This window comes from Balaenoptera acutorostrata, chromosome 3 (assembly GCF_949987535.1).
Source record: "Balaenoptera acutorostrata chromosome 3, mBalAcu1.1, whole genome shotgun sequence".
Taxonomy (NCBI): Eukaryota; Metazoa; Chordata; class Mammalia; order Artiodactyla; family Balaenopteridae; genus Balaenoptera; species Balaenoptera acutorostrata.
In genome coordinates, this window is record NC_080066.1 from 144,223,452 (window position 1) to 144,249,781 (window position 26,330).

The 26,330-nt window shown below is 49.7% G+C and overlaps 1 protein-coding gene across 5 annotated transcripts in view; it reads right to left on the bottom strand.

Annotated features, from left to right (window-relative positions):
• Window positions 1-26,330, bottom strand: part of SPTB (spectrin beta, erythrocytic) — a 123,049-nt gene that overhangs the window by 43,709 nt on the left and 53,010 nt on the right. For 4 of the 5 annotated variants that reach the window (XM_057543582.1, XM_057543583.1, XM_057543584.1 and 1 more), the window contains 10 exons: window positions 23,310-23,508; window positions 8,057-8,208; window positions 6,610-6,783; window positions 5,531-5,622; window positions 5,051-5,131; window positions 4,613-4,728; window positions 4,128-4,240; window positions 3,113-3,300; window positions 1,201-1,318; window positions 409-567 (listed from right to left, as the gene is read on the bottom strand). In XM_057543582.1, the coding sequence (XP_057399565.1) occupies window positions 409-567; window positions 1,201-1,318; window positions 3,113-3,300; window positions 4,128-4,240; window positions 4,613-4,728; window positions 5,051-5,131; window positions 5,531-5,622; window positions 6,610-6,783; window positions 8,057-8,208; window positions 23,310-23,457 (1,341 nt within the window). In that variant the 5' untranslated portion in view covers window positions 23,458-23,508. Of the gene's footprint in view, window positions 1-408; window positions 568-1,200; window positions 1,319-3,112; window positions 3,301-4,127; window positions 4,241-4,612; window positions 4,729-5,050; window positions 5,132-5,530; window positions 5,623-6,609; window positions 6,784-8,056; window positions 8,209-23,309; window positions 23,509-25,116; window positions 25,202-26,330 lie in introns of those variants that run through there. The other variant, XM_007184286.2, reaches the window with a different exon arrangement.

Consider the following 26,330-nt stretch of genomic DNA (forward strand, 5'->3'; position numbering starts at 1 on the left):
GTCAATTTTCAGCCAGTGAAATGTGACACAGCCCCAGAGGCCAGAGTCCAAGGGGCATGTCTGACACATACGAGGTGCACTGCTTTCATCACATCCCCGGAGGACCACTGAAATGTCAGCCTGAACTCTGGCTCCAGGTGATGCCACTGGCCCACGTGAGACAACTTTTGGGGCCATTTTTGGATTGTGTAGCTCTTTCCTAAAAATGAGGTTTTGTCAATCTGGGAGAGTTCCTTTTCGGATGTGAATCTTGATCCACCCAGTCAGAGGGAGCAGGGCTTCAAGACCTGTGGAGAGGCTTATCCTGCTGCCGCCACCGAGAGACCAGCGTGGGCTCCAGCCCTGCTGTCTACTGGGGGTTCTGGAAAGCTCCCCCTCTCCTGCAACCCCAAGTGCGGCCCCCTTTACCTGGGCCACAAGCCGCTGGTTTTCATTGAGCCACGTCTCTCTCATGGCAGCCTTTCGGTCAAAGCGCCGGGCCAACTGCTCTAGCTTCTCCTGCCGGATGAGCTCCTCCCTCAGAGCCAGCTCCCGCCGGTACTCAGCTTCCTCCAGGCTTTCCCAGGCCTGCACGAGGGGCAGAGGAGAGATCTTGGGATTTGGGGGTCCCGACTCTTTCACCCAACACTGAGCGATTTTAGGAATCTAGGCAGAGCCTAGATTAAAGCTCAGTGACAGCCTTCTGGCTTTCCTGTCTGGGCAGACGAAAGATTCAGGGAGCACTGGTCATGACCCCCCAGTTCCCTCTCCTCCTAAATCTGCCTCAGACTCTTGGTTTAGTACAGTGTTATTTGCCTCTGTGGGTGCTCAGTAAATTCCTATTGGCTAAATGGCTACCTCCTTTCCACTGGAACTTCCAGGTGGTGGTAGGCCTCCAAACCTCCGAAATGTCATAAGGCATTTCCCTTCTGTTAAAAGTAGTCAGTATTCTCCAAAAAACCTCAAGGTTCTACAGAGAATAGGCTATAAAACTGGCTCTAAAAAATGGACTCTGGGCATCTGAACAGGGGGCTGAACCGGTGGACCGTGGGTAGAGTCTGACCTATCAGGGCTAGACTTAGCACCCTCAACAGCCAGATGTGTCATTAATAACACCACAGGAAGTGGCTTGGTTTAACCCTGTCCAGGGACCATTCCCTGTGCCCTTATCAGGAGCTCAATCAACACACTGGCAACGTGAAATGGAAAACGTTGCTGTACCCGGTTGATGTCAGACACGAGTTTCCCATCGTGGGGCGTGTACACTTTCTGATTGTTGGCTCTCATCCGTGACTGGATGGTAAAAAGTAGGACTTCTAGATTCCCCTTCTCCTGAAACCTGTCAAGAAAAAAGAGGTAGGGAGATGAGTGTCGAGATTCACACAGCCAGTTTTTTTTTTTCTTTTCTAATTTTCTGGTCGGCCATGCGGCATGTGGGATCTTAGTTCCGCGACCAAGGATCGAACCCGTGTCCCCTGCATTGGAAGCGTGGAGTCTTAACCACTGGACCACCAGGGGAGTCCCAGCCAGTTGTTCTTTTTTAAGTGAACATGGAACCCTGGCATCTTGGAGCTTGGATAGCAAAACACATTTCTCTTAAAAAAGTAAAGAGGATCTACATAGGTTTACTTACTTACCTGTTAAAAGATCTATCAATCTATCATACTCGCCAACTGAGATCTAATAGGGGTTGAGTCTTTGCAACATAAACCAGAGAAAACAACTACTGCAGTGTTTGCTTGTCATTTGCTTCCACGGAGGAATGGCTAACTGGACTGTTCTGGTAATTCCTATAGGTATCAAGTTTTACCAATCTGTACAAAGAAACTCTTCCCTGTTCTGCAAACAGTTGAAGGCTTTTGACTAGCTCTTTACTCAGTTTTTTGCTGAGTGAGTCAATAAAACCATGTATGTTCTTATGTGGAAGCAGCATTATCCACGTAAGAACACATCGCACCGAGAGCAACTTTCACCTGAGTACTAATAAGTCAGCTCTCCTGACAACGATGCAAAAGCCCAGATGCTTCTGAGAGGGGAGGAAAGGCTAGGCTCCGGGAGGACCTTAGGTGTAGGAGGTGAGAACTGGCAGCAGGATGGATTTCTGGAACCCAGGGTCCAAGCTCCAGGTAACTGGGTACTTTCCCATTTCTGCCCGTAGCCAAGTATTTACCCACTTCTACCTCCACCACGCAGTAGTCAAAGATCAGCTGGTAAGCAAGGTCCCCACCCTGAGGCCAGCCTAATTCATCTGCCTGCTCACAGGCACTGCAGGAGGGCTGTGGCCTTGAGCACTGTCTACGCAGCCAGGAGATGCTACCCCGGTGTGCAGTGCCTGGTAGACTCATGGGGCATGTTATCTGTATTGGATTTAGGACTTTAAAAGTGGGTTAGTGTCAGGCCAGAAATCAGATACTTGTTTATAGTACATTCTAGACTCCGTGTCTCGCCTTTCCCTGTTTGCCAGTCATGAATGAATGAGCGGGGGAGGAACAAGGCAGAGGGTACAACTGATGAGCTAGAAATCTGTTTCTGGGGAGCCGGCCAAGCTAAGGGCGGGTGAGCTGGAATGCCCTGTGTCTGTGTGGGTGTGCGTGTGCACGCATGTGCACAGTTGTGTTTGCATGTGCATATGTGCACGTAGGCCCTGCACACACTGGAGTGGAGCAGAGGTCCCGAGAGGCAGACTAAGTGCTCTGCTAATGGATGAGCAGTGACAGATGGGAGAGAAAGAAGGATGTGCTTGATGATCAACAAGGCCTCATGTGGAGAGCTCTGGGGCTGTGGATGCAGAGGTCATTACCAAAGAACAAACCCGCAGCTCAGTGCACAGAAGAGAGAGGAACTTCCCAGCACATTCTTTAAAGAGACTCTGAAGTCTGAGATTTCACTGCTGCTCCCCTTCAGGGATCTGGGGAAGTATTTCTTTGTCTATGAGTCAGGGGTTACTCAATGCCCACTGCCTGTAGGCTGACGGCTTGGGAGCAGGGAGACAAAACGGGATGAAGTAGGTGACAGATGGGCAGCTCTCTAACCTCCAGGAGCCACCTCCTGGATTCCATCTCCAGGCCCTCCAACCTTCTGGAGGTGGTTTCTCGGCCGTGATGCCCGCCCTCCCGAGTGCCCAGGCCCTTACTTGGGCGGCTTCTCCACGGTGCGGTAGGTACTGAAGGCCTGCAGCTGCTGCTGGACACCGGTCAGGGAGTTGGCGAACTTGCGGCTGTTCAGGACAGTGATAGTCTGCTCGATCCAGGTGAGCAGGTCTGAGGCCAGCCCGCTGTACTTTTCAATCATCTTCTCGGTCTCAATGGCGTGGTCAATTACCTAGGGAATCACCTTGTGACTCATCCTTGTCAGAAGGGCGAGGACGCCAATGAGGATGCCCACGGGGACCGCAATCGAGGTGGTCCTCCTCCTCGCAAGCCCTGGAGCATTTACGTTGGGTTTGTTCCCTGAGCCCAAGACCACTGCTGAGCAGGGGGCCGGACTGGAAGTGCGCCGGCAATGTCAGGAGGGATCTGGCTGTGCTTGGGATCGGGAGCAGCTCCCCCCCTCCCTAACCCTGTAAAAGACTGGAAAGCTGTCTGTGCTTTCCAATCCAGCCGCCAGAGAGGCCAAGGTCCTGTTTATTTAAGAGTGGGTATTAGGGATCGAGAGCTTCCTGGCATTGTCTTTGCTAAACACCGGTGCACGAAGATGAATGAGAAATGGTCCCTACCCTGGAGGGGCAAAAGACCCAGCCGGGGAAAGGACTCTGGCACGAGGGTCTGTACAGTGGGGTGGCTCCTCTGTACAGTAGGCTGCGGGAGCCTAAGAGGCATGAAAACACAATAAACTAACAAGTAAAAAGCCTGTTTTGTTCCTGTGGGAATGCTCACGAGACATGGGTCTGCAGGTAGAAGGTCGGCTCAGAGCTACGGGCTATGACCTTGTTTGGGACAGACCATCAACCTGTGTTGGAATTCAGCTTGGGAGCCATTAACCTGGCAATGCTTGGCTTCAGAGGAAGTTGGTGGGGGGTGATCTGCACCCTCTCCCACAGCTGGGGTCCAGACACAAAGCTCTTAGGGTAGAAAGGGAGCATCTCAGTCAAGGCCTGTGCGTGGCAAGCGGGGAAACAGTGACACTCTGGTTACGCAGCAGATCAGTACCTTGCCAACGCGCTTGCCCTCCACTGCCAGCACCTTCATCTTGGAGAAGTAGTGGTAAAACGCCACCACGTAGGTAATGATGGATTTCTCGTCAGGGTTTTCTGTGAAGACATCTGCAAGGGGAAAGGGTGGGCTCTCAGGACCAATTGGAAGTTGGAAATGTCAGGCTCAAGGGGTTCATCTCCCTGTGTCTCCAGCACAAAGTTCAACTACAGGCACCAAGTGACAGGCGAGAGTGGAAGAGGAATAGGCTGCGATTTCAGTGAGAGGATGAAATCCATATTAGGACCACAAAGAATGAAAGAAGGGAAAAGGATGGAAAGACTACAGTGGGCCCCCAATCAGGCAGGGGAGGTGTCAGGAACCAGCTTGGGTCTGAAGAGCAGGCCGGAGCGGAGCCCTGGCCCTGCCACCGTGCCCACGGCTCTCCCAGCACGGCCCACGCTCCTCCCAGCGCCCTGACGGTCTCGTGGGCGCTGGCTCACCTTCAGGGTCGAGGAGCGGGATGATGCCCAGCTGCCGCTCGGCCACGTCGAACGCGCACTCCAGGTTGTGCCGGGCGTTGGAGTCCTTCAGCTTATCGAAGTCAATCAGGTCGGGCCTGGGGACGAAGCCAGCCTGTTAGAGGGCAGGGGGCATGGCATCCCCACCAAAAGGGCAAAGACTCTGGGCAGACACATGGAGATGGCTGAACCGGAGAAGTGAGGAGGAGGAGACCGGACAGAGGAGGGAGCTGTGAGCACCAGCGTGTGAGGAAGGGGGATTTAAGGGAGGCAGGATGCCGAGGGTGAGAGGAGAAGGCGCCACGGCTGTACCATTCCTGTGACGCTTGAACAGTAGCCTACATGGTAAGTGCAAGGTGTCCCAATCCCCCCAGGGCTCCCTGGCTCCCACAGGGGTTCCTGCTCCGCTCCCCCTCTTACCGGTGCTTGTGGATCAGGGCGTTAAAGGCTAGGCCATCCTTCCAGCTGGAGGTGAAGTTGGTGACATTGACATGGGGGTAGCTGCATCCAAGAAAAGCATTAAGATCTAAGAAACAGATTCTTCTGGGGTCCCTACAAGTGTGTGAACCGAGGGCCAACACCTCAGGAGAGGAGTGGACCGGACCCTTCTTGAACCCCTTCAACAAGAGGGCAGCCGTTAAGTCACACAAAGAGGCTCCCTCATCAGGTGGGCCCAAGAGACTCTCGCCCCCAACAGACCCCATGGTCTGACCCAGGCAATTTTGGGATAGAATCCTGTATTCCGGGCCTCTAAGAATCAGGTCAGGATAGACTGTGCATCAACTACGCCCAAGCCAATGTAGTTCTGGGTGATGGCGTCTATGTCCCTTGGGGACGGCAGTGCTTGGGAGGCACAGCGGGTGGTGAGGAACGTGGTAGTGCCTGGTCCCCAGGGCATACCCTGCCGTCTTCATCTGACACCATAACAGCAAAGCGTCCTTGGCTGAGCGCGTCTCACGACCTTCCTGAGTTTGGACAACGATGTCCTGAATCTGTGGGCACAGGAACAAGAGAGGGAAGACTTAGATTTGCATCTGGCCCAGAGCCTCCCTGCTCTCCCTGGAAGGCCCCCTCCATCCTTCCTCCTCTGTAGACGTCCATCCCATTGCCAGCCCTGCAGCTGCCCCGCAGCCTGAGGCCCCGGGTCCTGGAGGCCTGTTTCCCTGCCTTGGTCAGCTTCTCCACATCAGAGGAGACCGCTCCAACTTGAAACTCTAAGGGGAGGCCAAGAATAAACAGCAGGATGCCCCCATTCCTCCCCACGAGGTACGCTGCCACCTGGGCCATGGAACAGCGTGAACGCTGGAAGGTACTGTACTTTGATCAGCAGCTCCTCTTGCCTTTTCATCCTCCCCAATTCTGCTGTTATTACCGTTTCGTCGTACACACCCTCAGAGAGTGAGATTGGACACCAAAGACCCCTTGGGTGAGACCTTCAGGCCAGGAGTTGTGTGTTACCTTCCTTCTCCCTGCCCTTCCCTCCTCCAACTAGGTTCTTTCTGTCCCCAGACCAGCAGGTGAAAGGCCCTGCTTTCCTCCCCTCGTGCTTTCTAAATTCCTTACAAATAAGCGACCTTGAATTTCAGGGTGGGAAGAGAAAAGCTTCTGAGGGAAAAACATAAAAGCAGATCTTCTGCACTCTTGCGATTTCTGAATCAAACTACTTAAAAAACCAAAAAGTAACACCTGTGGAGGGAAGGGGACGAAAGTAGGTCTTCCAGTCAGATCTCAGCCCAGCCACTAATTTCTATCCTCTCTCTCAAAAGACTATGCTATTGGCTGAACAGCTCGCCCTGAGCTTCAGCAACTTGGCGATGCCCAGGATGGTTTCTCCTTCCTACAAGCATTGTCCCCCAGGACGGGCTTCTAGCCTCCCAGAACGTGCAAACACTCGCACTTATTCACCATTTTATAAGATTCCCAAACGCAGTTTGGCCCAGAGAAGCTCCCTCCACCCCCTCTGCCCCCCGGGAACCCACCTGGAAGCGGAGGATGATGGTCCAGATGAGGCCCAGGACCAGGCGGTGGTTGCCGTCCACGATGTCGTGGGAGCCCATGTTCTCCAGGTGCACACGCTGCTCCTTCAAGAACTGCAGGGCCTTGTCCACGTTCTCCAGGCAGTGGATGCGCATCTTCCCCTTCGTGGGCTTTGGCTGAGGGACAGTATTGCCCCGTGGGCGTGGAAGAACCTCATGGTCATGCCTGGACCAGCTCCGGTCACCAGCATCCACCCTCCATGCCAAACTCCAACTCCCATGCTCACTCCTTGACACTTTTCAACCCCATCCTTTCAGCAAAGTTCAGGGGCTCCCTCTCTTGAGCACCCAGAGCTCTGCAAGTGGGCTGCATCAGTACTGTTCCTGGGTCTAAACAAAGGCTTCTGAGTGGGTGATAAGTGGCATTCAAATATAGTAACACAACAGGTAGTTAGTTGAGCACTTACTATGTGCTAGGCACAGTTCTAGGAACTGTTTACTGTTGATTGGTGATAAGAGTGGCTTTTAGTGTGGTAACTGATAATGGGTCCATTCTGCCATCCAACCTCCTCCCTCCCCACCCCGAAACGGCCTCAGCCAAAGCTCAAGGGGACCACCATTGATGAGTAACTGCATCATCTGAAGGGTTCTTAGTGGTAACTCTCTCTAGTGGGGTAAGAGGCATTCTTTAACTTCAGCCTGGAGTTGAAAAGGCAACAGATGAATGTGGTACCTTCCATTCAAACCCTGAGGTCTTAGGCTACTACATCAGGTACAGGTATCGGTCTACACATGGGGGAAATGAGGCAAAGAAGGTCCTGCCTGATAGGCCCAAGGTCATAATGGAAGTAACTGAGCAAAACATGAGCCTTGATCTGGTTCTCCTGCAGGGGCAACATTACCACTGGGTGGGTTACAACTGAGAGGGCCTGTGATAAATTTCCACTTGTTAGAGTGATGGATACACAGGAAAATATCTGTCACACTTTCCTCCTTGTTCCAAGAAGGAGGCAAATTTTTCCAGCTGGGTAATGGGATATGTCTTAGCCTGTGCAAGGAGGCTGAGGGTGGGCCCACTGCAGGCCAGTCACAGATAACCAGATCCCAAGAGGAGAAAGTCAAGAGCTCTGTATGGCATCTGGGAGGAGCATGAAGGGGTGGGAGTGGCCAGAAGGAGGAAAGAAATTCTGAAATGCTTCAGCAAAATTAACAAAAGTTTTGATGATATATTAGATGGAAAGCCAGGCATTTATGCTGGGACATATTTAGATGAACACGTTCAGAGAACCCAGTCAGCCACACGGACACCTCACATCATTAGTACTGAAACCTCCCAAAAGAATAGGGAGAAACCTTGGAAAGCCATGTGAACTGGAGAGGCCCCCAGACCATGTCTTTCCTGAAGAGGGGACAGAGCACCAGCCACAGGGCCTGGGGAAAGGGGCTTTACCAGCATCTCTCCAGAGAGCACTTCCAGCAGCTTGATGAGCATCTTCCCATCCCGCAGGTCCTTGTAGAGGTCAGTGATGCGGCAGGACACACGCGCCAGGTGCGAGTTCACCCATTTTGTGAAGGTTTTCTTCTGAACAACTTCCCGCTCATCTGGGTGGGGAGAAGAGCCTTGGGTGAGGTGCCTGAGGTTGGCAGGGTCCATTTGCAATGTGACATGGGGCTGAAGGGTTTTTCACCTTAACCCCAGAGTTGCCCCATCCCTGGCAGAGGAGGTCAATGTATCTATTCCATCCCCTTCTGAGGAGCATTTCTGACCAGAGCATAGCCTTTTGGCTTCACAGGTCCACGTGCCATGACTGGGGCAATGAAGAGGTAACTTCCACCACCACGGTATCAAGACACCCCTAATCCAGTCACCTGCTTCCCTGTGCGCATCAGAATGCTCTGGACTACTGGGCCAGTGAGCTCAGAATTCAATGCCAGGTTCACCTGTCCACCCATCCAACAAATATTCTCTCTGCCTGGAATGCTCTCTCTCGGTCCCTCCACCCCTCACCCCATTCACCTAACTCCTAGTCATCCTTTAGGAGTCAGTGGAAACAGCGCTTCTCCGGGAAGCTTTTGTGACCTCTCGCCTAGGTTCTGTCTCTCCTTGTGTGAATCTGCATTTCTCATTTCTCTCTCCTCATACTCAGATTAGTTGAAAGTCTGTCTTTCCTGCAAGACTGCAGGCTCCTTGAGCCCAGTAAAATCTGTCTGTCTTGTTCACTTCTAAATCCCCAAGGCCTGGAGTCTGGCACATAGTAGGTCTCCAGAGCTGTACTGTAGCTGACTGTGCAGAGGTTTATTCAGCTCCTACACCAGGCCTGCTGATACATAAAAGTAAAACAAACTGCCTGCCCTCAAGGAGCTGCTGGTAGGTAGAGGAGAAGGATGAGCATGGAAACAGTGAGATCATGTGGAACGTGTGATCTACGTAGGGTGAAGGGTAGTGGGGGCTTGGGCTGGGGGCTGTGCATGGCACTAAGCTCTCCTTCTCGCCCGCAGAATGGCAGGCAGGATTTTCCATCTTCAGACCTGGGAAGCTGACATGCCACCCCCAGCTTAAATCAGCCTCAGCCCAAACCAAGCTTCCAGCCCAGGCTGTACCAGTTCAGGTGGGCTACCTTTGAACACCTCTGTTAAAATAAATACAGGGTACTGTAAAATAAATGCTGGTACCTGTAGGGTTAGGGCTGGGAAGCTTGATCAAGATGCTGGAGAGAGGACAGAGGCTGGGATAGCAGAAAGAATGGGGACAGGGTGAAAGAGAGAGAGAAGAGGGGCAGAAAAGGTAGAAACAGGAAGAGAAGTTTGCTTGAGTGAACAGTCTGTGGCAACCTGCTTCTGGGCACTCTGGCGGAGGATTCTAGGCAGGAGATGACCCGGCCATGTGGCTGGGCCTAGGGCCATGGAGGGTCCCTGGGGAGAGTGTGTTCAGGTTGGTCACAGCCAGGGCAGACTCCGAGCAGTCCAGCCAGGAGGGACTGTCAGTGCCGTGGGAACAGGCTAAACGTCTGCTCAGCTGAGCCCAAACTGTGGAAGGGTTGGCTTCTTAAATTATTAAATGTCTGACTTAATAACAACAGAAAGAGGAGCCCAGCCAGCATGGCCTCGAGGGTATAAGCCTGGCAGTTTCTGAGGCTCACAGCATCAAATCCTTCCTACTTCATGGCTATTTTGGTGTTAGGAACTCAGACCCTTTATTCGTGTCTTCATTCATTCAGCAATTGTTCACTGTACAGCCGTTAGGTGCCAGGCTCCGGGTGGAGGGGGAGGCAGCCAAGGACAGGAAGGAGCCCCCATCCTTGACGCAAACTCCATTATAAATATGATGAGTGCTGGAGTCACATGTAAAGAATTCTATGGAAGCCATCTAAATAAGACTTCCAAGGGGCTTCCCTGGTGGCACAGTGGTTAAGAATCTGCCTGCCAATTCAGGGGACACGGGTTCGAGCCCTGGTCTGGGAGGATCCCACATGCCGCGGAGCAACTGGGCCCGTGAGCCACAACTACTGAGCCTGCGCGTCTGGAGCTGTGCTCCGCAATGGGAGAGGCCGCGATAGTGAGAGGCCCGCGCACCGCGATGAAGAGTGGTCCCTGCTCTCCACAGCTGGAGAAAGCCCTCGCACAGAAACGAAGACCCAACACAGCCAAAAATAAATAAATAAATTAATTTAAAAAAAAAAAAGACTTCCAAGAAGAGCAAAAATACTACTAGTGACTATACAAATCTGTAATAAATATAAAATTAAAATGGCACTTGTTTGTTCTGGGCCTCTGGGCAAAGTTTCAGGGGGAAAAGCCCCCTTACTCTATTGGACCACTTCCCTGATTTCAAGGACTGCTTCAGCAAAATGTAACTAAAGTTCTGATGATATATTGGACGGAAAGCAATTGCGCTTATGCTGGAGCATGTTTAGATTCAACAGAGCCAGCCTCAGTCCCACAATGCCCTCCCTAGAGATTGGATCTGTTCTGTAAGAGGCTAACCCTTCCAACCGGTGGCAGAGCTCTGTCTAAGGGGCTGAAATTTGTTGCCCCTTTAGAGGTAAGTGTCTCATCTCCTTTTCTTGTCTTTAAGAATCTAAAGAGTTCATTATGTGGGTGCTGAGACCTGTTTATTTGTGCTCAGCAAAGTGCAAGGAAGAGCTGGGCCGTGGAATTTAATTCCAGGCTGCTGGGCTGGCACACACATCAGTGCAGATGTAAATCACCCTTAGATCTCTCCAGTTCTCAACACACAAAATAATGCTCCCTGGGCCCCAAAATGCTGGAACTGCAGGTTTAGAGCTCAGGTGGGAGGCCTTCTGGCTGCATTTTACTTGAAGGCTGGGGTGCAATTGCCCAGGAACCCCAGTACCCTAAAACAGTCTGCAGTGTTGAGACAAGGGAAAGATTCTGAGAGGCTCATGATGGTCATCAGGAGAGGAAGGCCCAGGGGTGGGGATTAATTTCCACCAGCTCATAGCCCTGGCTGCTCTGCATCGGCTCGCTCAGTGCATCCACTCCCAGCAGGCACTCAGTGGAGCCTTCTGAGTGCAGGAGAGGCGGGAGGCCCGGAGTGTGTGGACAGGCCGCGGAGGCAGCTGAGCATTGGGCCTGCTGTCCGCAGGAGACCTGGGCCATCCTGCAGGGAACCACTGTGGAAAAGAGGCCTCAGCAAGGCCCTGCCACGGGCCAGGCCTTATTTCCAGAGCCCTAACCCTGCCAGTGAAGGGGAAGTGGGCAAGTCCACCAGCACGGCCTGAATCAAAGCTACCAGAACCTCAGAAAATACTCATGTCTCTGCAACCATCAAGCTCAGGGCCTCTCCATTGCTGCCTGTTCCTCTCCCCTTTCCTTCTTAGGCTGTGGCCAGCCTCCTTCTTCCCTACAAAACTCCCCTTCCTCTCTGACCAGCTAGCTAGAATCACTGTCTGGATATTGTGACCAAGTGCCCTTTCTTCTATGTCCCCCTTCAAAGGTTTAATTTAAGGTCAAATAAACCCAACAAAACTCAAGTGTTTACCCACTAATGAGTTCATACATGGAAAGTGCTTAAAACAGTACCCAGCACACAGAAAGAAAGCTTGAGGTAAACATTAACTACCATTGTTATCATTGCTGCTACTATCGTTACTGCCTATAGGGCCCAGATGCTGCAGGGAGCACGAGGCAAGCTCAGTCTCCCCAAGGGCCTCGCAATCTAGTTGAGGAAACGAGACACAGACCCACAAATAGTTTTGCAACCACACAAGAGATAAAGGGCAGTTCATTTAATGATACAAAAGCTGTCGCAAGGTAATATTGGATTGGTTACCAGATAAATGGCACATACAATAAATGGTCAGGGGTGAAAGAGGAGAGAGGTCATTTCTAATTGGAGCACTCAAGGCGGGGCTCGTGAAGAAAACCACTTTGCACAGGCAGAAGAGGAAGGAGAGGAGCCACAAGACGGAATGCATGAAAGGATGGAGCTTGTTCAGGGGTTGCTGACTAGCTACAGGTAAGAAGAAAACATGTGGAAAACACGTTTTAAATCGGATGTGGAAAGCCTTGAAGGAAAAGCTAAGAAGTTCAGATTTAATCCTAGAGGTAAAAGGAGACACTAAAGGGGTGGCAGGATCCTTTCCTGAAATAGGAATTTGGAAAACCCCCAATGATAATAAAAAGACAAAACATTTCAGCTTAAATTTTAAAACAATTGTGTAAAATCCATATAAATCTATAAAGTCTCCCAAGGCACACCAAAGATATGAACAATTGGAAAACTCACACCCAATTCTTGAACAGGAAAACTCAATATCATAAAGATGTCAGTTTACCCTAAAGTTCTATATTTAATATTATTTTTAAAATATTTATATTATATAATTTAAATTTGGGGGGAAACTAGACAAATGATTAGAAAACTCATTATAAAAATAAACAAAAATAGGCTTCCCTGCTGGTGCAGTGGATAAGAATCTGCTTGCCAATGCAGGGGATATGGGTTCGATCCCTGGTCTGGGAAGATCCCACATGCCACAGAGCAACAAAGCCCGTGCGCCACAACTACTGAGCCTGCGTGCTGCAACTACTGAAGCCCACGTGCCTAGAGCCTGTGCTCCACAACAAGAGAAGCCACCACAATGAAAAGCACACACACTGCAACAAAGAGTAGCCCCCTCTCGCTGCAACTAGAGAAAGCCTGCGCACAACAACGAAGATCCAACACAGCCAAAAATAAATGAAATAAAAAAATTTATTAAATAAATAAATAAAATAAACAAAAATAGCTAGAAAAGTTTCAGAAAAGAAGAGTAATAAAGGGTAACCCACGTTCCCAGGTGTTTTTTCTAACAAATATTAAAGTATAGTATAAAGTTATAATAATGAAACAGTGTGGTACTAGCCTATGAATATATAGACTCATCAATGGAAGAGAAATAGTCCCAAGTATATATAGGCATTTAATATCTGATAAAGGTGGCACTTCAAATATGAAGGGGAAAGATGGATTATTGGGTACAGGGTGTTGACAAAACTAGAAGACCATCCAGGAAAAATTAAGTTAAATTCATATCTCATACTCCAGGATAAATTTCACTGCGGTCAAAAATTGTAATGTAAAAAATAAAACCATAAAAATACCAAAATCAAAAATGATAGAATGTTTTTTATAATGTTAGTGTAGGGAAGGGCCTTCTAACTCTGAAACAAAATCCAAAAGCCATAAAATAAAAGATTCAAAGTTCAACTGCATCAAATAAAGTTCTGTGTGAGATAAAATACCATAAGCAAAGTCAAACAAACAAGGAAAAGTATCTGTAACTCACATCACAAAGGGCTAACTTACCTAGTATGTAAAGAACATCTACAAATTAATGAGGAAAAAAACCAATAATCCAATAGCAAAATGGACTAAGAATGTGAACAAAGAGTTAATAGAAAAAAATTATAAAAGTCTCTTAAATGTATAAAAAGTTGTCCAAGCTATTCATAATAGAAGTACAAATTACAAGTATACACATACACACAAACTTAATACATAGTCCTTAATTAGTTTGAACAAACTAATCATAAAAGACATCTTTGAGACAACTGGGAAAATTTGAATAATAAATTGTATCATGGAATTCTTAATTATATTAGGTGTAATAACAGAATTATAGCTAGGTGGGAATTGCTCTTGTTATTCAGATATTCATACTAAAGTATTATGATAAATTAAGTATTATAGTAAAATGTCATAATAATCTTCAATTTACTTTAAAAATACTTCTACCCCAAAATGGACAAGCAAATATGGCCAAATATTAACAGTTAAATCAAGGTGATGATTCTTTGTACTTTTTCTCTACTTTCTTGCATGTTTTAAAATTTTGATACTAAAAGTCCAAAAGCGAAATGAAAGTACATCAAGACACTATGTTTCACTTATCAGATGCACAAAGATCCAAAAGTGTGATAAAATACCACATTGGCAAGGATGCAGGGGAAAAAACATTCATATGTTGCTGGAGAGGGTATAAAAGGCAATTTGGCAAGACGGATCAGAATTACAACTACACATACTTTTGGACCCAGTAATTCCACTTCTAGGAATTTATCCTTCAGATAGACATGCATTTACAAAATGATCTACATACGAGTTTATTCATTGCATTTTTGGAAATAGCAGGAGATTGGAAACAGCCTAAATGTCCACCAATAGAAGACTGGTTAAATTAAAATTGTATGTCCATACAATGGAATACTATATCTGTAAAAAGAATGAGAAGCCTACTTGTGTACTAATATAAAACAATCTTCAAGATACATTGGGTGGGGGGACTTTCCTGGTGGCGCAGTGGTTAAGAATGCAGGGGACACGGGTCGAGCCCTGGCCCAGGAAAATCCCATATGCCGTGGAGCAACTAAGCCCCTGCGCCACTACTACTGAGCCTGTGCTCTAGAGCCTGCAAGCCACAACTACTGAAGCCCACGGGCCTAGAGCCCGTGCTCAGCAACAAGAGAAGCCACTGCAATGAGAAGCCCACATACCGCAACAAAGAGTAGCCCCCGCTCGCCACAACTAGAGAAAGCTCGCGTGCAGCGACGAAGACCCAATACAGCCAAAAATAAATAAAATTTAAAAAAATAAAAAGATACATTGGATGGGGAAAAAAGAACAATAAGGGACAATGTATGGTGGGAAAAAAAAAAGCTGAGAAAAACAATATAGACCATTTGCTAATATATGCATAAAACATTCCTGGAAAGATACATGAAAAACTGGTAACACTGGCTGTGGGCAAAGAACTGGGTCTGGAGGACTGAGATGGGAATGAAACTTATTATTTGCCCTTTTGTATCTTTTGAGTTTTACCTACTGGGTGTCTATATTACTTATTCAATACAGAAATACACTTTTCTTTTCTTTTTTTAAAATGAGCCAGTTTTCCAAGGCTTTATCCGTTTGTAGAACACATGGAAATATATTAACAATCATCATTTTTTTTTTTGGCTGCGCTGCACAGCTTGCGGGATCTTAGTGCCCCGACCGGGGATCGAATCTGGGCCCCTTGCAGTGGAAGCACAGAGTCCTAGCTACTGGACCGCCAGGGAATTCCCACACTTTTCTTTTTGTAAAGAAAATATTAAACTTTTTCTCACCCCCTTCTCCAAGATAGTTTAGTTCCTTTGTGCACCCCTGCGTCAAGGACTTTTCACCAGACAAAAATCATAAGCATAGTTAACCACGTGAGCCCACGAGAGAGGTGGAAGGAGAGGGAGAAGGTTTATGAGCTGAGAACACTCCTGTGACACCCTCCCCGCCCTGGGACAGAGCCTGGGAGTGAGGTCTGTGGGTCTTAAGGGCAGCGAGGTACACTCTGCCCCACTGCGGCCACACAGCCACTCTAAGGACTTGCCCTCTAGAATATTCCCTACAGGGGTATCAAAGCGCACACCTCCCCTGAGGGTCAAGGCTCTTTCCTTCTCTTATGTTACACTTCTCCAGACTTCTTCTTGGTTCTTCCTTCAACCTCCCTCCACCATTCTTGCCAGTAGCACAGTAGCTGCTGGCCCCGCCCACTCTGGTACCTGCTCTACCTCCTGAAGTCATGGACATCCTGGAAGTTTGTCATTAAAAGTCCCCAGTGGGGCTGTTATAAAAATAAGAGCCTTTTACCCATTGGCTGGTAAAGCTAAAATTCCTTGACTGTTTCATGCCTCTCCCTCTTTTCTCTGTTAAAAATCTGCTCTCAAAAGGAGAGAATAGCAGCCTATATATGAAGAAGGTGGGAGAAGACCTTTCAATGGCAAGAAAGGATATTATAATACATTTTGAGGGAAAATTCAGATTATAAAACCACATGCACAATATGAACCCAATATTGCAGACCTATATGCATAGATTCATAGAAAAAAGTTAATGTTGGGCTATGTTATAGCTGGGTATTAAGACTATGGGTGACATTTTTTTGCTTATCTATGTTTACTAAAATATCTGCAATGAACATGTATTACTTTTAGAGTAAGAAACAACAGATGTCATGAAGAAAAATAGGGTATAAAACTCAAACCCCGAGGAATAAATGACTGATGAAAATTGAATAGGTATCCTTCTTGAGCAAGTCTGTATTTTTACCAGCACATGGTTTTAAGCTATCAGTAAAGCTAGGTGGTCAGAAAGGCAAGTGGGAGAAAAGGCACCATGGGAGGCCATGGACCACTAGCCTGGGCCTGGAAACAAGCATTTAATGTTGAGCCCTTTGCAGGTTTACAACTTGGGATTTCCCTCCTTCTCATGCCAGGAAGCCAAGAGCTTAGGGAACCTGAGCAAGGGATACTTTAACTCCCATGAACTTGTGACAAACCTCAATGATACAGATGCCAATCCATTATAAAGCCTAGCATGGGGCAGACCCTCAGGGACACATCGTAAATGATGATGCTGGCACAAATTCTACTCTTCCTGTTTAGTTTGGAGAGGAATTTTTCTTTCAACCAATCAACTTTCATTACACTGGTATTGTGAACAGCAAGAACATAGTTCTCCTGCCCATAAGGATTTAAGATCCAACTAGGGTTGACTCTAAGAGAGAACTTTAAGATGCTTACTACATATGCAAATGCATATTTGAATATATACATACTCTTTTATGTGCAAGAATGAAGCACACAAGACTGACTCTAAAAGTGATCAGAGTTGAACATTAAGATGCTGGTTAACTAGATCTGGGTACATTAATACAAAGGAAGACTATACAGCCATGAAAATTATAATCTGCATGTTTACAGACATGAAAAAATATGCATAATATATTGCTCAGTGAAAAACATTCTAAGATTATAGACAGTGTTAATATTTATACATATACATGCACAGTCATATATCCGTAGGCATTACAATATCTATATGGGATATTAACAATGTCTCTAGTTTTCTCTTTTTTATCTGCTTTTCTAATCTTTTCTACACTAAATATATATCCTTGTGTATTAAAATGTTTAAAGATACAAAAGCAATCACCCTATATTTTTAAAAAATAGTTTTTATATATTATAGGAAAAGAGAAGTTATCATAGAACAGTTTAAAAAATTTTTTTTTGAAGAAGGCTAGTTTTGATCTGGGGCTTGAAGATGTTAATGGTTTTAGAATGGCAGGGAAGGAAAGAGGGGTCTTGTTCAAAGCCTCTGGTGGAAACTGGCAAATGTGTATTTGTGTGTTCATGTGTGCATGTAGGTATGCGGGTGCATGTTTTGGGGGTGAGGGAGAGAAGCAGTTAACGTATCAGAGCAAAGAAGTCAAAGGACAGTCTAGGGAATCTGAATTTTATACTCTGGGAAAAGAAGAGCCAGATAAAGTGACATTTCACTAAAAATTTGTTGGAGGATAAAGATTCTAAGTGCCCTGCACAAATGGGATTGGACAGGGGAGAGGCTGCAGCCCGGGAAGCCAGCTTGGAGGCGGCTGCAGAAGTCTGTTTGAGGTGCCGTGGCCCCATTAACATGTGAACTATGGAAATGAAATGACAGGAGCTGATCTGGACAGCATCACAGAACAAGGGTCAGCTGGCCCTGGCAGGTGACAGCATTTGGAGGCTGTAATACAGAAGTAAAAATGAGCTCAGGGTTTTGATCAAAGAGGCTCTAGAGGCTGCTGGTGAAAGCAAAACTTTCCCATTCCGATGTATCAGGTGGGGTGTGGAGGGGGAGATAATGCAGGTCTGAAGGACATTCAAGAAAGCTCAAGTGCTGTAGCCTCAACAGCACAGGACTGATTTTAACACCCTGGGATTCCAGTCTTGTCCTGGCACTTCCTGCCATGTGACCCCCCTCATCTATAAAGGGGATGGTGATAGCTATACCTTGCCTACTTCAGAGTGGCTGAAGGGTCAGTGAGATCATCTGGTTAAAAAGCACCTAGAACACTAAGCAGCTGTATAAACACCAAGCACTGCTGTCCTGCATGCAGGTGGTGGCTGCGTGGAGAGATGACACTCGCTGAGAACACAAGGCTGCAGAAGTCAAGATGGTCCAGGAACTCAGCCTCAGCCTAGCCTTTAATAAACAGAGAGAATTTCTGGAGAACCCACTGATTTACTGAAAAGGATCAATTCCCTTCCCCAAAGCCAGGAGCCAAAGCTCCTCGGTTCAGGGTAAAGGCATGTGGTCACCGCTACCTCAAGGGAGCTTCTTCCCAGGCTACGAGCTGGGAAGACCTCCGGCGTCAAGCCCCTTGTGTTACAGGTGAGGAAACTGAGGCCCAGAGGAGCAGAAAAGTAAGTTGGCCAAGGTCACCTCACTGGGGAAACTCCGTGATAGCTGCAGGAGGACGGACAGAAGAAGGACGTGACGGGGATGGACCACTTTCTGCTCCCTGTGGCCACCAAGCTGACCCTCATTGCCATCTTCTCTTTCCTGGACTTTTGTGCAGCCTCTCCACAACCTGTTCTCCCCACTGAGGCCAGAGTGATCTTTCAAAGCTAAACATAACCATGTCACTTCTTTGTGAAAAGCACTTTGATGGGTTGGGAGCAGTGCCATTCATCCAGCCCTTTACTAAAGGCCACAGCCCCTGTCCTGAGAGCCTATAGCTCTCCCTGCTAAAGGCTCCCACCCTTTGACCCTTCAACTCTGCCACTCCTTTGCAAATAACCCCCTCATTAAACTCCTCAGCCACTGCTTTTGAGTTTCCTGCTGCTCGGCCAGGATACCCATGGCCTTTAAGGCCCCCATGATATGGCTCCTGTCTGCCCCTCCTGTCTCCACCCACCAGTCCACATTCTCACTAAGACAAGCCCCTACTCATCCTTGGGTGAGTTATAAGCTGCGGGTTATGTTATAAACGCACAGGTCCCAGTTAATAGCATTTATCATCATTTGTCATGACATACATGTCTATATGTACAAAGACACATGTGTGATTATCTGATCTATTTCTCATTAGACTGTAGAACAAGATGCCCTGGTTGATCCAGTTTCCAGAGTCTGAAGGCCAAAGGGTTTGGAGGCAAAATTCTCCCAGAGACTCAGCTGCTACCAACCTCCCTGTCATTCTTTCTCAGTGACATGATAAAAAGCGAAAACGAACAATTGCCACAGATGCTCTGCAAATGACACTCTTGGCATCTCTTCAGCCAAGCAGCACGCAGGGGGGGACCCCATGGGGGGAGAAGGGAGGGAGTGCTGGCTGCTCCCAGGAGCCAAAAGCACAGTCCAGGCCTGAGTGTCAGGTCCTGCCCTTGGGAATGAAGCTGACAGCCCAAAGGAATGTCCCAAAGACGGAGGAGGCTATTAACATGGCTCACTCAGACTGTGCCGCATGGGGAGGGAGCAGAGTCTCATTATTAACCTCGGTGTATTAATATTTGATAAAGCATCTTCATGATGATAGATAGCAGTCACCCAGAACAGGGGAACAGCTGTGGTTCTGCAAAGCATTCTCAAAGAGGAGGAACAGCTTTTATCAAGAGGGGACAATGGGAGAAAGTGTTATGTCCTGGGCAGGGGAAACTGCCCTGGACCACACAGGGCAGGTGGCACACTGGCCTCCCTCGTAGGTTGGTCTGCACAGGTAACTGGCAGATTTCTCTGCCCAGTGGCCTGTCTCAGGGGAAGAAGGAGAACTCACAATGGCTGACCTCCAAGAGAGAGCTGCTGAGCCAATTATTTTTGTCTTCTGACAGCACATTAAAATGATTGCTGATGATTAAAGATATTTCTGTGAATAGTACACTTTCCCAATATCTAGTCTCTAAATAGAACTCCACTCCATGTTTTGAAATCTGAGAAGAAAACATTTAAAAAATTTCTCGTTAATGACACCATCTTTGTTCTCACAGGTAGCTTAAGAGAGACATTTGGGCCAGGCACACCTGATGCCTTGGTCTCCAGCAGCTGTGTTTGAAACTGTCAACTTAACAGGCTGCCAAGAAGCTGCTGACCCCTCCTGGCACAACTGTGATGGAATCCTGCTCTCTGAAAGAAATCATTCACCCTTTGGACACAGAGCCCTTCTCACACAACTGGGGCACCTGGGCTCAGAGTCATCCTGGTGCAGGTGGGGTGAGACTAAGCATCACTTTTTGCCACCAGAGTCAGGAAGGAGTCCATACCACCCTCTCTGGGGAGTTTCCGGAGGGTCCAGTCTGGTGGGCAGGGAGTGCCAGGGTCTGAGGACCACTGTCCTAAGGCTCTGATGGAATACCTGCCGGTCAGAGCACTTAACCTTGGGGCCTGGGCACAGTGGGTCTGGAAGACATTCAAGGTTCAGAGTGGCAGCAACCATGTGCCTCAGGGCACAGGGACACGGCCTGCAGTGCACCCGCCGCCCTGTTGCGTTCTCTGAATTGTCCTAAAGCAACCTCACCTCTGGCCTCACCTCACTTCTGGTAAGAAGGCTACAAAGAGAGAATGTGAAAAGGAAGCACATCTCTAGTTTGAAACATGACTTGGATTCTGATTTAAAGGCAAAAGCAGAGTGGGCTACACAATTTTGTGCATTTTGTCTTAAAAGGGAGGCTCTGTGTAGTCTGTCCCTTAGTAATTTTCAATGAGCCAAAAAAGGGGAGAAAGGACATGTCGGGTCCTCCCCTCCTCACAGCCTCCTCAGGAGGCCCCAGCCTGCTTTCTGCGCTGCAACCTTCCAGATGCCTCTGCACCAATGAGCTGGAAATCACGCAGCGGGCGGCACTTGGGATGCGGGGATGCTGAGCTGCGTGCATGCATAAGGCAGGCAGGGGACGTGGGCTGGAGGCTAATGCACAGGGCTCCTCTTTTCAGGGCATCTTTCTGTCACCTTCCTCCAAACCCCCACCGCCACCCCCGCCCAGTGCGGCCACATCTGCCCCGAGGCAGCATCCTCACGCAAATCACAGTGGGGCACAACCAGGTGTGAGGGTGTGTGCAGGCAGAGCCTCCTCTGGGATGAGGAAAGAGGGCACAAAGGGCAGGCATTCTGGCCGAAAATTCCCCGCAGCCTGCAGTGCTTCGTTCCTCATTCAGACCCGCAAACGTTTACCTAATGGCGCCCCGTATGAAGGACAGGAAATGGGGTGAGTGACAATGAGGATGGCTCGAGGAGACACTGGGAGCTTTTTTTTACTGAAACACGAAGGCTGGAACCTCTTGGAGGGATAGGAACTTGGGCTTTCCAGCTGCTCCCCTTCCTCTAACTTTCAAAGCAATTCTGAAAATTAGGAGGGTGCCAGAGGCAGTCATCCAAGCAGAGAATGGCCTCCCGCTCAGGAAGAAGCCTCAGGACTTAGCCACCACTGAAACTCAGGAAGCGCTGCCAGCTCTAGAGGCTGACACTGAGAGCAACATCTGCCCAGGGACCTACCTGCAAATATTCCTGCTGGGCCCCCAACCCTCCCCTTGGCATGCCAAGGTCAAATCCATCCCCATCCAGGAGCCTCCCGCAGTGTTTTCTTACCCACCTCCCCTTTCAGTTTAGTCAGGCTGATCCAGTTTCGAATCCAGAGTAATTCATTCTGGAGAGGAGTCAGGTATTTGTATACCAACGTGGCAGCTTCCAGGCAGAATAACCAGATGGCTTGTTTATTTCGGCCCCGGAGGAAGAGCCGGGAATGGTTTGAAAGGCTGAATAGGGAGTGCTTCCTTTGGAGCTGAGAGGAAGATGACTTAAGAGGCAGAATCGATGGAGTCCAGTTAACCAAATACACGTCCTCTAACCACAGGTCACTAAGCAGAGAAGGACCAGGAGGAGCTGCCACACTAGGAAGAGCATCTAACAAGGCCTCATCGTCCTCTGGTTTCTTGGGCCTTCCTGTCACCCAGCTGATGGCAGAGACACACCTGGGATCTAGGCTGGATGCCTTTGGAGAAAGATCTGCACAGCAGCGGGCTTCATCCCCATGGCCATTGGGTCCCTGGGGACCAAGCCAAGAGCTCGAAGTGCAAGCATTAGCCTAATCTCGCTTGTCCCTGGCTCTTTTTTTCCAACCCAAGCCTTCTAAGATGAAGGAGGGTGGGGGTTAAGAGGGAAGAAACTGGCGCTGGAACACGCCAAGGTAACTGGGACATTGACTGAGCTGGTGAACTTGAATATCTGGAGTTGGGAGAAGAGAAGGGACAGAAAGATACTATTCCTAGGAGTTCCTTGGCAGTCCAGTGGTTAGGACTCAGCACTTCCACTGCCAAGGGTCCAGGTTCAATCCCTGGTGGGGGAACTAAGATCCCACAAGCCGCAAGGCCAAAAAAAAAAAAAAGAAAGATACTATTCCTAAGTAGATTTCCTATAAATACTAACATTCACCTAGTATTTTATTAATAAAATAACTTTCATAAACCTTATCTTACTTGATCTTCACAACAACCTTGGGAAAATACTACTGTCTTCATTGTGTAAAACAGGAGATTGGGGGCTTCCCTGGTGGCACAGTGGTTAAGAATCTGCCTGCCAAGGCAGGGGACACAGGTTCGAGCCCTGGTCCGGGAAGCTCCCACATGCCGCAGAACAACTAAGCCCGTGTGCCACTACTACTGAGCCTGTGCTCTAGAGCCCATGAACCGCAACTACTGAGCCCCTGTGCCACAACTACTGAAGCCCGCGTGCCTAGAGCCAGTGCTCCCAACAAGAGAAGCCACCGCAATGAGAAGCTCGTGCACCGCAACGAAGCGTAGCCCCCGCTCGCCGCAACTAGAGAAAGCTTGCGCGCAGCAACGAAGACCCAACGCAGCCAAAAATAAATACATTTATTTTTTAAAAAATCTAATTCCAGTTTGATAAGAGGTTTAGTCCAGAAAATCCTCCTTTCTGAGGCAGTGTGGGGAAGATGTTATCTGTTCTCAGTTTCCTATCGAATCACCCTTTCCTTTCGGGGCCACAGAGAAGATGACGACAATTCCTCTATCCAGGACCAGGCAGGGCATCGAGGTACATAATGAGGTCCACGCACCTCTGCCTGGCTGTCCCGCCCATCACACACTCCTTCGCCCAGACCTTCTTTCACTTCTGACTTTGGACACAGGTCATTCAGGACAGAGGCTGAGGCCAAGGGCCCACCTGGCACCACCTCACACCTGGGAGGAAGTGGGGGACATGTGGGAGGAGACGCTGCCTGATCTGTGCTCCCTCCCGAGGGGCCCTGGCCTCTGGGCCACGCAGCCATGTCTCCACCACCGCCCTGCTAGGGCTCACGCCAACGCACACAAAGGATTCACCACAGGCGGGAAGGGCAGTGAACCTCGGGATTAGGAGAGCGGCTCCCCTAACCGCCACGGCCCCAAAGAGTACCTGCCAAGGCCTTGATCCGGGACCTCTCAAAGAGCCTGGCTGAGCTGCTGTCATTATCCAGCTCATCGTCCGGGGCATCCCAGCGGGCATTGATCCGGCTGTACGGTGGCTGGTTGCCCACGTTTTCAAACTCCGTGGCCGATGTCATGTCAGCAGGCTCTCAGCAGCTACGCCTGCCTCAGTCTTCATGGAAGGGTCCCTGGGGGCGGACAGCAACATAGTCAGAGGGTTAGTGCCCACCCCCTTGGACTTTGTCTCAGGGGAAGCTTATTTGGGGCGTCCAACAGGAGTAGATCCTTGCGGCAGCAGCACACGGTGCCCTCTGCCTGGCCATGCCTCCTACCCAGGGTCTCCAGGTTGTCAGGTATAAAATAATGCAGCAGCAGCAGCAGAAACGGCGGCAGTGGCGGCGGGGATGGAGAGCTGCATGCAGCAAGGGTCAGGACAACCAGCAGGTGGAGACGTCAGTCGCAGGCAGGCCCGCTGCCTCCAAACCCGCCGCCGTGGCCACGGAGGGGGCTGGCTCTCCTGGGAGTCAGAGGCTGGCATGGACGAGCTGGGAATAGCAGCCCCACCCTGTGGACTGGGGCCAGGACCCAACCTGGCAGGGAGGTGGGGACAGGGCAGGAGAGGGGAGAAGCTGGGAGTTGGCTGAGTCTGACTCAAACATGAATCAGTGGGGAGAGAGGAGAGCATGAGCTTTAAGATGCCACTGGTGCCACCAGCCCCGGCAGCTGCACTGGGGGAAGTTAACCCCTCCCAGTGGCTGCCCAAGAGCCCTCCGAGTTCTTTCCCTGCAGCAAACATTCAGAAAGCTGGGCTCTTGGTTTTGCCTTCTCTGAAGTACACCCAGGTGCTTGGACAGGTTCTCCTGTTGCATCCCAGGCATGATGGTGGTGTGGGGTGGTGAGGGGATCCCACCCAGAGCGGAGCTGTGTGTTCATCTGCGCCATGAACATGGGCACCGGGAGCACTGGCTTCCTCACTTGCCTGTCATTCATTCACGATACTCATTCATTCATGATTATTTCAAATACGCGCCAAGCCCCTACGAGGTGGCAGGCACTGCGCCAGGCAATTATGAGGAAGACAGGGAGGGCCCTGTCCTTGTGGAGCTTATGCTCTGGCAGCAAGACAGATGATTGAAGAAGTAGTTACAATAAGGTGTGATGCTGTGCCACAACTAGGCAAGGATGAGGGGGCGTGAGGGACTCGTGCTAGAGGCTGGGTATCCGGGGAAGGAGAGTTTGAGTTGATTCCTAGAGGAAGCTTGGAGGCATCCTATAAAGGGATAGGTGGAAAGGAACGGGTCCAAACAGAAGGAATAAAGAGCAGGTGCAATGTTCTGAAGGTAAGAAAGGGCGTGGCAAAATTTAGGAACCTTACGATATAACTGGAGGTGAGGGCAAGGTCAGAGAGAAAAGCGGGACAGGAGGCTAGAGAGGCCAGGCTGGGTCCTGAATGTCCTGGGCCTTTGGAACAAGACTGGCTTCCCTTCAGTCTTAACTTCCTCCCCTGTACCTGCCCTTCAGTCCTCTCCCCAGGGAGCTTACGGGACTCCAGGATCAAGTCTGTGACACAGAACAGGGAGCCCAGAGCCTTCCTATCCAAGAGAACAAAAGGGGTGGGAGTAGGGGAGGCTGTGAAGCGGACAAATGACAAGTGTCGACAGCGAGTGAGCTGTGAGGTAAGCCACTCTCTCCCGGAGCCGTGCATACACATGCACATCACACACGCACTCAGTCCAGCACACGCACTCACCCACCCAAGCAGGCACACGCTTGAGGAAGAAGTGAAGCCAGCTCACCAATCTAAGCGTGACTGCAGCGCCAGAGCCCTTATTTTTCAGACAGAATCACTTCAGGCTCTTTTTCCCCCATCTGATTAATCAATCCCACTGCAGGCCTTTGAGGTAAGACAGGAGGAGCCGGAATTATCCACCCTAACTGCATAAGGGAGGAAACCAAGGCCTCTTAGGATGAGGTCTCCCCAAGGTCATCTCGGGAATTACTGCTACAGCTGGGAAGAGGCCAAACTGGGAAGAGGCCACTTTATGAAAGCAGGTGGGGAAAGAACATGGCACACGGGGACAGAGGGCATTCCCGGCTTCCAGGGCTTGGCCAAGGTGTTTGCTACTCATGCGGCGGGCATGGGGTGGGGTGGGGGAGGGATGGGGGGGAGGCAGGATGAAGGCAGGGGAGCCAGCCATCACCCCAGCGGGTACCCGCCGTGATTCCAGGCCTGGGATCCAGCACAACCTCGTCCCTTATGACAGCCTGTCGTCTTGCACAGACGCGCTGCTTCCAGGGCTGAGATTTCCCACTCGGCTGGCCCCGGCAGAGGTGGCTGGGAGGGCCCTCCCCCCTCCACCACGCCCTTCCCTACTTCCCTTAAGGGAAACCACCACCAGCTTGGAGCTGTGAGTGGGGAGGGGCTGACAGGCTGACCGCTGGCCCCCGAGCAGGGCCGAGCTGCCAGATGCAGAAGGCGAGGTGAGATCAGATCGTGCGTGCAGGAGGTAACCAGACCCTGGCTCTCCTTCTCGTCTCAGGCTATTTTTAAGAGTGGCTGAGAGGGGCCCAGGCCGCGGGGCCCAGGGAGTGAGATTACCTTTGCCGCGGCTCCGTAAATAAGTCTGCCCCAGAAAGATGAGCCTGAGCGGGCAGACCAGCAGGACCGGGCGTTCAAGACAAGACTGATGGCCCCGGGAGCAGAAGAGCAGCCACTCGACAGCAATTCACCCTGCTTAAAAACGCCCGTGCCTCCTGCGACTGCAGCTCGGAGGAGGCTGCAGCGAGGCAGCGGCTCTGCCGGAACGCGAAAAAAACACACGTGCGCGTCTAAACACACAGCGCGAGGTGTTTTTTCTTTCTTTCTTTCTTTTTTTTTAGAAGGGTCAGGTCCCTGAAGACAAACACCAAGGAAAGAGATTCAGAAACTAAGGAGAGGCCCTCTTCCTCCTGCCCCCTCCCCCAGCCATGCCCACCCCAGCGGCGTGCCCAGATGGCATCCCATCAGGGC